Here is a 14,417-nt window from a genome sequence, read left to right on the forward strand (position 1 = left end):
AATAGTTCCATTGAATTATCTATTTTAATTAAAATTTTATAAATGAGATGCTAACTTCCAAAATCACATAATAGCATCTCACCGTATTTCGAATATACGACCACAGAGAAGACTAAATCTATAGAGTCCTATCATTTAGAGACGTTCTATCAATAGTTCTGATGATTAAATTAATGAAAAAATAATTTTTTGTTACAAAACATACGTATATATGCGTGTACGTCTGCGCACGTGGATTTGGTGTAACTGGCATCTCAGATAGACAAAATTAATTAATTTAAAAATTTTAAAAGTATTTTTCAACAACTATCTAGATGGGAAACTTATATTTATAGGTCTAGACATGAGATACTGGTTGAATATTGATAGTTCTATTTTTTTTAACGCAGTTCCCATATAGATACGGACGCGTACAATAGTTTTTAAAAAAGTTATGGTGTTATAATTAATAAAAACATTTTTTCAAAAATTATTTTGCCCGGAAAACTTGAATTTTGAAGGCAGGACGTGAAGAGCTAATTGAATATCAACAGATCTATTTATTATAACGTAATTCTCATATAGTTCGGGACCCGTACAATATGTTTCTATAAAGTTCAGGTGATATAATTAATTAGAACATTTTTTAAACAATTATTTTGCCCGAAAAACTTTAATTTCTAAGGCTACACGTCAAGTGCTAATCGAATATCGACAGATCAATTTATTATAACGTAATTCTCATATAGTTCGGGACGCGTACAATATGTTTCTATAAAGTTCAGGTGATATAATTAACTAAAACATTTTTTAAACAATTATTTTGCCCGAGAAACTTGAATTTCTAAGGCTACACGTCAAGTGCTAATCGAATATCGACAGATCAATTTATTATAACGTAATTCTCATATAGTTCGGGACGCGTACAATATGTTTCTATAAAGTTCAGGTGATATAATTAATTAGAACATTTTTTAAACAATTATTTTGCCCGAAAAACTTTAATTTCTAAGGCTACACGTCAAGTGCTAATCGAATATCGACAGATCAATTTATTATAACGTAATTCTCATATAGTTCGGGACGCGTACAATATGTTTCTATAAAGTTCAGGTGATATAATTAACTAAAACATTTTTTAAACAATTATTTTGCCCGAAAAACTTGAATTTCTAAGGCTACACGTCAAGTGCTAATCGAATATTGACAGATCTATTTATTTTAACGTAATTCTCATATAGTTCGGGACGCGTACAATATGTTTCTATAAAGTTCAGGTGATATAATTAATTAGAACATTTTTTAAACAATTATTTTGCCCGAAAAACTTTAATTTCTAAGGCTACACGTCAAGTGCTAATCGAATATCGACAGATCTATTTATTATAACGTAATTCTCATATAGTTCGGGACCCGTACAATATGTTTCTATAAAGTTCAGGTGATATAATTAATTAGAACATTTTTTAAACAATTATTTTGCCCGAAAAACTTTAATTTCTAAGGCTACACGTCAAGTGCTAATCGAATATCGACAGATCAATTTATTATAACGTAATTCTCATATAGTTCGGGACGCGTACAATATGTTTCTATAAAGTTCAGGTGATATAATTAATTAGAACATTTTTTAAACAATTATTTTTCCCAAAAAACTTGAATTTCTAAGGCTACACGTCAAGTGCTAATCGAATATCGACAGATCTATTTATTTTAACGTAATTCTCATATAGTTCGGAACGCGTACAATATGCTTCTATAAAGTTCAGGTGATATAATTAATAAAAACATTTTTTAAACAATTATTTTTCCCGAAAAACTTGAATTTCTAAGGCTACACGTCAAGTGCTAATCGAATATCGACAGATCAATTTATTATAACGTAATTCTCATATAGTTCGGGACGCGTACAATATGTTTCTATAAAGTTCAGGTGATATAATTAACTAAAACATTTTTTAAACAATTATTTTGCCCGAGAAACTTGTATTTCTAAGGCTACACGTCAAGTGCTAATCGAATATCGACAGATCTATTTATTTTAACGTAATTCTCATATAGTTCGGGACGCGTACAATATGTTTCTATAAAGTTTAGGTGATATAATTAATTAGAACATTTTTTAAACAATTATTTTGCCCGAAAAACTTTAATTTCTAAGGCTACACGTCAAGTGCTAATCGAATATCGACAGATCAATTTATTATAACGTAATTCTCATATAGTTCGGGACGCGTACAATATGTTTCTATAAAGTTCAGGTGATATAATTAACTAAAACATTTTTTAAACAATTATTTTGCCCGAGAAACTTGAATTTCTAAGGCTACACGTCAAGTGCTAATCGAATATCGACAGATCTATTTATTTTAACGTAATTCTCATATAGTTCGGGACGCGTACAATATGTTTCTATAAAGTTTAGGTGATATAATTAATTAGAACATTTTTTAAACAATTATTTTGCCCGAAAAACTTTAATTTCTAAGGCTACACGTCAAGTGCTAATCGAATATCGACAGATCAATTTATTATAACGTAATTCTCATATAGTTCGGGACGCGTACAATATGTTTCTATAAAGTTCAGGTGATATAATTAATTAGAACATTTTTTAAACAATTATTTTGCCCGAAAAACTTTAATTTTTAAGGCTACACGTCAAGTGCTAATCGAATATCGACAGATCAATTTATTATAACGTAATTCTCATATAGTTCGGGACGCGTACAATATGTTTCTATAAAGTTCAGGTGATATAATTAACTAAAACATTTTTTAAACAATTATTTTGCCCGAAAAACTTGAATTTCTAAGGCTACACGTCAAGTGCTAATCGAATATCGACAGATCTATTTATTATAACGTAATTCTCATATAGTTCGGGACGCGTACAATATGTTTCTATAAAGTTCAGGTGATATAATTAATTAGAACATTTTTTAAACAATTATTTTTCCCGAAAAACTTGAATTTCTAAGGCTACACGTCAAGTGCTAATCGAATATCGACAGATCTATTTATTATAACGTAATTCTCATATAGTTCGCGACGCGTACAATATGTTTCTATAAAGTTCAGGTGATATAATTAATTAGAACATTTTTTAAACAATTATTTTGCCCGAAAAACTTTAATTTCTAAGGCTACACGTCAAGTGCTAATCGAATATCGACAGATCAATTTATTATAACGTAATTCTCATATAGTTCGGGACGCGTACAATATGCTTCTATAAAGTTCAGGTGATATAATTAATTAGAACATTTTTTAAACAATTATTTTTCCCGAAAAACTTGAATTTCTAAGGCTACACGTCAAGTGCTAATCGAATATCGACAGATCTATTTATTTTAACGTAATTCTCATATAGTTCGGGACGCGTACAATATGTTTCTATAAAGTTCAGGTGATATAATTAATTAAAACATTTTTTTAAATATTATTTTGCCCGATAAGTTTCTAAGAAGTTTCGGTAATATAATTAATTAAAACATTTTTTAAACAATTATTTTGCCCGAAAAACTTGAATTTTGAAAGCTGGACGTGAAGTGCTTATTGAATATCGACAGATTTATTTATTTTAACGCTGTTTTCATATAGTTCCGGACGCGTACAATAATTTTCTAAAGAGTTCGCCAGAAAGTGAAAGTTTTGAAAATTGATTGAAAATTAACAGGTAACATTACATATAATATATTATAATTTTTAATTTATTTAAAGGGGATTAAGTATGGAGTGAAAGTATGTAAGAGTGATATTAAGAAACATGAAAATATAATATAATTACTAATTTGTGTTTAGAGAGAGAGAGGGGGGCGGAGGGTGGAGAGTGGGAGAGCGTGAGAGATAAAGACGAGGATTAAATAAGAAAGTAAAATGTAAGAGTAATATTGAACAATATGAAAATAATATAAATAATATCATTAATAATATAATTAGTAATTTAGAGAGGGGGAGAAGGAGCGTGAGATAGAGAAGGGCATTAAATATGATAAAGTGTGTGAGAGTAATATTACAGAGGAAAAAAAAGTGCAATGTTCAATATAAAAATGCTAAGTGGCGCGCGCGAAGCGCGCGCATTGTTGTGTTCTAGTATATTTAAAATGCCTCCAACCGTGCTATCTTTCTGATATTTTTGATTGAATATTTCGTTTTTATGAATCTTTTAATAGACGAGTTAATCAGTATTTTATGCTGCAATTCTCGAGTTCGAGGTTATTTGAAGATTATTATGAATTATTGTAAAGTATTAGCAACAGTATTGATGGGGGGATGTTTTTCAGAATTATATAACTGTTGATTAATAGTTGAATAATAACGTTATGAATAGTCATTCAGATCGACAATTTGCATACCATTATCAATATCTGCAAATAATCGATGCTTTGCTGAATCATGACATATGTCAACTAGAAAGGAAAGAAAAGGAAAAGATTGATTGCAATATATATGTATTTTGCAAGATTAATAACGTTAATTACTGTACAGTCGTCGATTCGCGCCACACACATACACACACACACACACACACACACATATATATATATTTAATATGCTTAATCTTAATCGAAATGATTGATCAATTTTGACGAGTGTGTCAATGTGAATAATGGTTTGATATTGAATATATTGAATACTGTAAATTCGTACAATATATCAGTGTGCATAATCAAATAGGCCGACAGAGTATAACAATTTCATGAATTAATATTATTTTCCCACGAATGTTCGAGAAATAATAGTACTAAAATTATTTATCAGAAAAAATAAATAATTTTAATAAATATTGATGGTCGAAATTAATGTTTGAAAAACTCTTTTTATCTTTATTGATAGTGTGAACGAATATGTCACCGTCTCTGTAAATGAAACTTATGAAAATACGTTCACGTTTTTCCTTGTTGTGTAAATGAATAAACTTGGGAGCACGTACGATTAGCATATAACCGGACACTGTGAGGCACGCACATGCATATGCATTGCATAGGCTGGAATTAGCTTGAAACGTTTAATTGAACGAGCATCATCCACGTACAAGTCTGTTCACCGTCGCCGATTGATGTATCACATAGCGCTTAGCCAAATCGACGCTCACCTTAATAATATTGGCAAGCGGCCGAATAAATCAATGAAGCACTTCGGTGAAATCCAATTTACTCGCGATTATTACAATGAGCAATTAACATTATACATATTTTATTTGTCAATCGAGTCATCCTGTCAATTTTTATTTTGCGAAATATAAAAATAGGAACGATTTAAAATAAACAATGATACGTTACTTGAAACAGAAGTGTATTTTATTCGTTAATATACAATGTTTTTCTTACGCAATGTCGTAGAGGGAATTTAAAATTATGTGAGCTCCACACGTGTACAGGCGTGGACCGACGTACGTGAACGACGGGAGAAACGGGGAGGGACAGAGCAAAAATACCTCGTCCATGATAAATGCCTCGACACCCATCACGGCGCAACGACATCACGGCGCATCCCTCAAAACAGAGCTACAATGCGGCCTCTCGTAACCATTATGCTAAAATGCAATCTCCTGATAACCGCAACCGCGCCATCGTGGAGCTTAATCTCACCTATCTGTACAGCCGTCGGGGAACGGAAACAAAATGGGAATGAGAGACCGGTTCCGCCTGGCCGGATGATTCGGGATAAAGAGGGCGGCATTGGGGATGCAGAAGGGATGGCGAAGAGAGACAGAGACCGAGAGAAGGAAGAGAGGGGAGGAAGAGAGAGAGAGAGAGAAAACGCGAGAGGGCGGACAATGGTGGCCGAGACTGGAGATACGAAAAGAAATAAATTCCGCAATCGATAAGCGTCCGGTTAAACGTCAAAGCGCACCGGTGTGGGTAGACGAGGCACTTTCGATCCTTGACAAAAAACACAATCGCCGATATCCAGGGGGGATATATAGCGCGCGCGCTTGCTTTGCCTCTCTTTTTCCGATTCGCCCGCATCCTTTTTTCTTTCCTGGCGGAAAGTCGAGTCGATGTCGGAGTACACGTTGTAATGCCCGCGATCTCTTTAGATTCGTTTCTCCCTTTCTCTTTTTCTTCTCTTTTCCCTCTAGAGAGAGGCTCCGTACGTAATTTTACTACATTGCTGATAAAGATGTCCGGACAAGAATTATTTCCAATTGCTTGAAGGATCGCAAATCTTCCAAACGAGATATTGAGTGTTACACAGTGATTACTTGCTATTAACATAAGATTTGTTGCATCGCGCTTTTATCTCTTTCTTTCTGATTTCGTAAGTGCGATTAAAATGGGATTTACAGATAGTGTATGAACTATGACTACAATTTACGTTTTCTATTTAACATTCCAAATTAATATTTAATCGCGATTGAAATTTCGAGAAAGTTGAAAATAAAAGCTCTGCATGTGTGGGTTATTTAAAAGTAGCGTAAGTCAAATATCAAAACGAAATGATTTCATCCTATTTGTATGGCGGACGTAAATGCATTCATGGACGACACATGAATGTTGAATGTCGAATGTCGATATCACTGAACGTTTCATTGATGTGTGAAGTGTGACCTATTTATACATCGGATTAAATAAAATTCATCCACAATTTACAGTACACATTTATTACAACAGATTGCAAAACTGAAAAGTTATTAGCCGGGACTTCCTTACACGAACCATTTATTTTGAAGACGCGAGACCGAACAGGAATGTCTACACCGCTCTGTTTCCGATATAAACAGCTCATATATCGACGTCGTATCTCCCGTCATGACGTAATTCGCTCAGCTATCGACAGCTATTGCCACGACTTAGTCAGCGGAGGAAAGAAGTATTCCCCGAGTGGCGGCTGCAAAATCGTTCGGCGTTTAGCTCTCTTCCGTGGAGCGTTCGGAAAGTTTAGATACCTCTTCGGGATCCTCTTCCAGGCGAGCGAATAAGCAGGCATTAAAGGCTTAGACCAGAGATCGAATTGGAAGTACCTACGTAGCGTTCCTGCACCTTTCCTTTCCGTCCTCCTCTTGCAATTTCTTTCTGTCTCTCTCTCTCTCTTTCTTCCTCCATTTCTTGCTCGCTCGTTCGCTCCGTATCGTTCTGTAACGAGGACCAAGTATGGTCGCACTGGGATAGGTTAAACATCGAGAATCGCGTCGAGATCCTCGAGCGGGTTTGCAAGGCATACCGGAAGCGAAGGATCATCGTGCGATCGCATTCGAGCGAGCTATAGAATGCTCGCCTCGTGACCAGATCAAACCAGACCAGGTGAAGCCGGGCCAGTTCGTAAAGCTTACATTTTATTATCGACTCTACTTACTTTTTTCAAGCCGTGAATAATAGATAATACGGCGATCAGCGAGCGACAGCCGGAATGATGTGTTTGCACAGACCAGACCAAAGACGGCACTTGCTTTCCCTTCTGCGTGATACGGTTTAGAACATGGTCGTTTCCTATCCAACACTTGGCACGTACCAGAACAATGGTGCGCTTGAATAAGTATACGATTATAATCTATGATTGTATATTTACACAACTATAGTCTGGCATTATTTTTATTCTAGTATTATGAAGTGCAAACATTCATTATCACCATTGTTGTAATTATGGCATATTGTTAATTTCGAAGAGCATTATAACAAATTTCATAGTAATTGATTAATTGATAGGTACATATGTAAATAACTAGTAATTAGAGACGGGGAATTATTCTGTCTTCTGCGTTGGGATTAACTTTGTAACGCACGGAATATAAAAATATAAACGTAGTATGTAATATGTATTGTCGTGTGTTTAATATGTAATGTACGTCCGCCATTGTTATGTTGGAAACATTTCAATTTACTGCCTGAAAGCACGAATCCGTAATTTCACATTTTAATGCGTTACGCTCTGTCGTCTATGATAATTTCAACATTTTTGACTACTATTTCTGTTATTAATATGGATTTTGTTCTTTTTTTCCAGCGTCATCGAAGCATCGCGAAGCAATCCAATCTGAATTGCAACGTTTCCAGAGCGCATTTGGTGAGTCGACCTTTATTTTGCACAATTAATAAGCTCGTTATTCTTACACACGCAATTGTATAATATCGAGTTAGATTTGATAATAGTCAGTGTTATAGGCGATAATCTTTATCAAAAATTAAAACACTTTTATATCGAAATTTTATTGGACCGAAATTAAAATAAAATTTTATTTTTGTGCGCCATCTAAACATTGTAATATTTAATATCTGTAGATTTAAGCTTAATATACAAACTGCTTGTTTTTTTTTAATCGCACATAATTTGAAGTATTCGTGTTTTCATTTGAGAGAAATGATTTCCCTTTTCCGCGAGAAATATCGTTTGTTCGCCAAGCATTTCGTCTGGAGCATTCGTGTTGTCTGATGCGTTCGAAAACTTCTCTCCGTGATTACTTTCCGCGATGTCTCTTCCTATCGGATAAAGAAGTGCGCTTAAAATCAGAGACGAGTTTAAAATGACGAGCGCCGTCGACAAGATTGTTCTGTCGTGATGGGAAGCGAGAACGTAGGAATGACCGAGGTTAAGCATCGAGGATCATCAAGCTACTCGACCGATTTCGTTTCAAAGATGAAAGCGCTCTTAATGGAGTACCATTGTCTGGTTTCGTCCAAGTTTCGTCCCGTGACGATCCCTCTTGGCCCAACCGTGCCGAGGCACTCGCCGTTTTATCGTTCGGGATTTTGGGTTCGACCGGCCGCCGCTTACAAGGTGGTCCGCAAGACGAGGGAATTACTCGAACCTTCGCTGTAATTAATGGCTCCATCAGTTCGCCCCGCCGACTAATTAATTCGCCGTCTCCCGAAGACGTGTCACTCTCCCGCGAAAACTTTCCACGGTCCTTCTGATGCGGGGGTTCGAATATTAATCAAACAGGCGTGAGGAAAAAATGAGAAACTTGTTGCCGAGGACAATGATTGAAATTTTACCTTTATGGTCAATGTCTTGGTTATGATTGGCAAAAATTTTATTATTACAAATGAATCTCCATTTTAATGAGATCCAAGAGATATGTTCGTAAAATAACTATAAAATAAAGAATATATATTTTACACGTAATTTATATTACACGTAAGCATATTATAGACTATCCCTATGTCTGATATCTATATGATGATCAAGTTCTTTACTTTGATATAAAATCGGCTTTCTTTGAAAAAAATTCACGAAAATACGTAACATCTTTATGTTTTATATAAATGAAATATATGTTATCTTTGAGAATCTATATTTATAATAATATATTCAAAGAATTCATCGAATTAGGCGAGATTTTCATAAGTCATTGTTTGATGCGAGAAATGCGTCCGTAATATGGTCCAATTGCATAATTATTAATTTGTTAACTGTTTCGATAAAATGAAAACTGTCAGCCCACATCGGGTCACGTGAGAGGCGATAATTTGCGAGACTCATCAGTACGCTCTTAATCCAATTAAAAATCTTTCTCTCTCTCTCCTTCTATCTATCTATCTATCTATTTGTCTATCTCTACCTTTCACAGTCTCACCGAATTTCCTGACGCTGAGCTTTCCGCTGTATGTATTATTATGCATTATGCATATGTTTCCGGTCGCGCCCCAATGCACCGTTACGTTCTGACGACCGTGATTCAAAGATACATATCTCAGATATGTATTATATATGTCTTAGAATTCTGCGAATATCAGAAGCGAAACTGAACTCGAGGAGGACCTTGCGCATTTTTTGAAATACCATTATTTTGTTGTTACAAATTATTACATTAAGCTTTAACAATTCAAGCAAATTAACAAAATATTCTGAAATCAACTTAAGTATGCTTTTTTCTAACGGAAGCTTTTATGTTGTTTCTTTTTTTAAGGTATTTAACATTAAAAATTACAGTGGGAACTTATTAGTTTATAGCAAAGTTGTCGAAAAAATTTAGGAAAAGTATGCCGACCAATATGCGCTGTGTAACTTTAATCGATTTAAGTTTTGCTAAAATTCGGTTATCTTCAAGGAATAATTGCTCCAACGCGTTGATCCTCAAATTTATCATCGTCCTGTCAAGATGACATGTCGATACTTTTCAAATATGCTGAAGGAAAAATCGCGGCGAGCATTAAAGGGAGATCTTCAGCCTTCCTGGAATGAGAGACGGGGATCGAGAATGACTCGACAAAGCGGAAAAGGGGATCAACGAGAGGAAAAGGGGGTAGATGAGTTACCCGGGAAGGTTACGGTAATCCGACGAGCTCATCGTGTAATTTCCCATAAGGCGGCGCGGAGGAGGCTTGTATCTCGCTTTTGTCGAAACTTTCGGCAAAGTATATTTCGCCACCCTGGTATCTCTGCTCGATCCGCCTCTCGCCGACATTTCATATCGTTTGTTCTCTCTCAAGCTTGTTTGCGGTTCTACTTTTTGTTTCTACTGATTTGTTTTCCTACTTCTACATTGTTGTAATTCGCTTCTGTTTCTTCCCGTTTTCATTTCGACTCGTGGTTTTTTTTTTTTTTAAGTATTATTAATTAATTTTTCCTTCTTCTCGTTTCGCGCTTGTCTTGCCGAGGCAGACATTGGCCGGTGCCGTTTCGCGCGCGTGTCGCGCGAGGCTTAATTAGGCTAATGGATACCCGTAATTGATGCAACTGTCCACTCGAGTGCTAAATAACGTCCGCCGCCGACCCCGCGCCGTGATATAATTCGTCCTCTCAGCGAGAAGCCCGTCCGGTCTCGTGAATTTTTCGGGCGTGCGCTTGGCGGTAATCTTAGGATGCATTATTCAAAATTTATCTTGTCTCGCGAGTTACGAAGTTCCATACTATGCGTAGAGTATATAATGTTGAAATAGGCAACTTCTATCGTGGGTCGAGCCCGAGGTAATATGAAAATCTCGATAATCGAAAAATATGGAGCGTCAAGAGGATAACACTGATCTCGAGATTTTTCGAATCCCTTTTAACATAAAAATGACAAATAACATAGTTTAGAATGTTTATTTGTCTTTTCAAAATTTTGTGCATAATGTAATATATATATATATATATATATATATATATATATGAAATAAAAACTATATTAATATACTACTGTGATAAGTACTATAAAATAATCTCAGCAAAGTTAATAAGTTTTAATAAGGGAATTATATGGAAGAAAATTTTGCAGTTTCAAAAACTCGTTGAGATACGCGACAGGAATAATATTGAGATTAACGAGACCATTATACGCGAAACGAAACGGAAACAAAAACTCGACGTTCAGGTGATACTTTTACGTCGATTGTCGCATTAATAATGCGCGAGAGATAACGTTGCGTTCTACATTTCCCATCTCTCTCTCTCTCTCTCTCTCTTTCTCTTTCTCTCTCTGACAGTAGGCGCGTAAAAATTGCGACGCATTTCTCTGTGCCACGCGTCCCGGCGCGAAACCGTCGTGTGCCGTGCGAAGAGAACGCGCGGTCTGAAATATTAAACCGCGCTAAAAGCCTAAAGTTAAACATCGCGCCCGATTAATTACGAAAACATGACCGCGGGCGTAGAAGTGCCAAGCCGTGTTGCCGCTTCTCGGTATCTTCGTGCGTATTTTTCGCGCTGCGAGGTTTACCTTCCGCTCCCCGACATATCGCGCCGGCGAAGGTCGGCGGCGGAAGGACGCAGCGGGCGAGAGGATAGAATAGGATAGGACAGGACGAGGACGGGACGGGACAGGACAGGACACGGGATGGCGGTGTATTCGGTTTCGCGAAATGCAACGGAGGTGCATTAAAGCTCGCTGCTCCTTTGGCCAGGAATATAATAGAATTTCCTGAGAGGAGAGAAGCCGTGGAGAAGATTAGACCTGGCCGTTAGCCTCTGGGAGACCGGAGAAGGAGGATAGATGTGTTCTCGTCTTTTATCCTGATTCAAGGTTCAATTAGAGCGCCGTCTTTGGTCGAATATCGATTCGAGCGAAATATTATCACGTCATCTCGGTGACAATATCGATACTGGCAAGGCTTTTCGTGACTCTTGAAAGTTTAAATTTATCACAGATATATTAGCTTTTTAAGCGATTTTCTTTCAATTTTTGCTACCATGTTAAATATGAATTGCTGGTAAAAAAATAATATTTTAAATATAAAATATTAAACGTTGAGAGAATATTTTAATTTTTACACTTTTGTATGATATCGTATCGAATAGCTCCCGGTAATTAAGTAATCGATTTGTAGCGTGTATTTCTTTGATAACTTGATATTTAACAATTTTATTCATAAAATAAGTGTTAGAATTCACTCGTACAGCGAGTGCGGAAGCGACGCACATCGCGGTGCCATAAAGGGGCGTGCTTGTACATTTACACAGTACACGCAATGAAATGTTCTCTGTCGGGTGCGATAAAAAGCGCCGCGAATATAGATACGCTAATGTCGCCGCTCACGAGCCGGAGAAATATAATGGAATCTGTGACGCGTAAGCGCGTCTTATAGGGCTGCGAGCAGCGGGAGATAAGCTGCACCACCACCGCCGTCACTATCGTCATCTTTCGTATGCAACGAATGGGCTAAGTCACTCTCGGCGGCACTCGCGAAATCGATAACGAGCCTCGCCCGCCACCACCGCCGCCGCCACCGCCGCCGCGCCGCGCCGCGCCGTCACGCTGAGGAGACAGTCGACCGACGGGCGAGAAACCGCGTCGTCGAGGTTCTCCGATGTGGAATTAAGCCTTCCGATATTATAACTTCCGCCTCACGAAGTGCGAAGGAGGAGGATTGGTAGGTTCTCGAAAATCGACAGACTCGTCCGCGAATGTGTCATTAAAATAGAGAGTAGCTTTTATGTGACATCCTATAAACACGATAGTAGTGATGGGCGTTTAAATGTTTGCCCGGATATATGGAAATGAATATACGAGGATGTATGAAGGATAGGAGAGTAAGAAAAGAATCTTTTGCAAATGTAAAAAGTATGCGGATGAGTGCAAGGAAGAAATTGTAACGAAGGTAGCGTAATTATAGAGCTATATCTACAGAGATGCAGGAGCAAGACTACAACTGTACTTCATATAGGTAGACAATGCGGATATTATCTTGCGTCTTGGGACAGGACTTCCCATTAAATGCAACGTAATAGACAAAACAGTTCTTAAGAACCCTTATCTTCTACCGCCGTAGCCCGCCATTACGAGTGGCAAGCATTTGCGGAATTTATTTTTAATCGGATCGCCACGGCGGAGAGCGAATAAAAAGATCCTCTCGTTGGCCACTTTCCTTCTCCCTGTCGTTATTCCTACAACGCTCGAAAATTCTTCGGACTGCACGCGGGGCTACTTTTCTACCTGATGGGGGAGAGTTTGGGGAATGAAGGGAGGGGTAATACCCTCCCAAAGTTTTCCAACATTGTTTATCGCGGTTGCCGCGAGAGAATAATCGATTAAGGGGGCGCCTCCGATCTCCCGCTCTCTTTTTCCCCCTTCCCCTACCCTTCCGGAAACTTTCGTCCTTCCGGCTAACGCCAAATTACTGGTTTCGCCCGGGCCGCATCTGAATGGAGGCTGACAGCACTTCGCAGCTAACGTGCACTCAACTACTTAATAATGTAACAGTCAGCCAACCACTATGCGCCCATTATGTTTCCATGCACGTTGCACAAGAACCCAGAGGTAATAGCTTGCCGGTGGTTGTAATATAGGATTCGCATCCTGTATCGCGTTGCGTCGCTGTGTTTGTGCACGGCACCGCGTCGAGAGGGAGGGAGGGAGAAAGAGAATGAAAGAGAGAAAGAGATAGGGAGAAAGAGAGGGAAATTTATTATGTTCTGGGATAAATCCTCTAAGAACAAAAAGCAAAGCGCAGCCGCTATATATAGAAGTGAGTCGGCAGTTATAAGGTAATAATAGAGAATACAATGTATCTACATAACAAATAAACATGTCGGAACTAGAAGATATAAATTAAGGCTATAACGATAACTATAAAGATTAAATACGCGTGTCAAAGGAACATTATATTTATCTAGAAAATTTTATTTATATAGTTTTATTAGCGATCTGTATGTATTATAGTTATTTTTATCGATCTATTACTTTGTGTGATTATACATTTTTATAATTATAATTAACATGAAATTATGTATTTGTGTGTGTATATGAAAAGAGAGAGGTATAACAAATACTTAAGGAAAAATATAACTATTAACAAAAACAAAAAATTATTATCTAACCTAAATAACACAACTTTTATATTTTTATAATTGGTTTTATATTTATTAAACTATGATAATAATGATAAGAAATGTATATTAAATAATTGATAAATAGTTGAAGCATCTTTATTCTGAAGGAACAAAAGAAACCCTTGAGTATTTTCTGTTTTCTTTTCTGCTTTCTTTTCTATTTTCTTTATTTTTAACCACGAATAACATAATATCAATGTATCGTGATTATTCTGTGGAATCGCATGTTTGTTTTTCTTAAAATATAC

At 36.8% G+C, this 14,417-nt stretch overlaps 1 protein-coding gene across 1 annotated transcript in view; it reads left to right on the plus strand.

Annotated features, from left to right (window-relative positions):
• LOC105830924 (toll-like receptor 3) overlaps nt 1-14,417 on the plus strand; it is a 221,735-nt gene that overhangs the window by 130,484 nt on the left and 76,834 nt on the right. The window contains exon 3 of the mRNA XM_012670649.2: nt 7,930-7,989. Coding sequence (XP_012526103.2) covers nt 7,930-7,989 — 60 coding nt within the window. The remainder of the gene's footprint in view (nt 1-7,929; nt 7,990-14,417) is intronic.

This window comes from Monomorium pharaonis, chromosome 4, assembly GCF_013373865.1.
Source record: "Monomorium pharaonis isolate MP-MQ-018 chromosome 4, ASM1337386v2, whole genome shotgun sequence".
Lineage (NCBI taxonomy): Eukaryota > Metazoa > Arthropoda > Insecta > Hymenoptera > Formicidae > Monomorium > Monomorium pharaonis.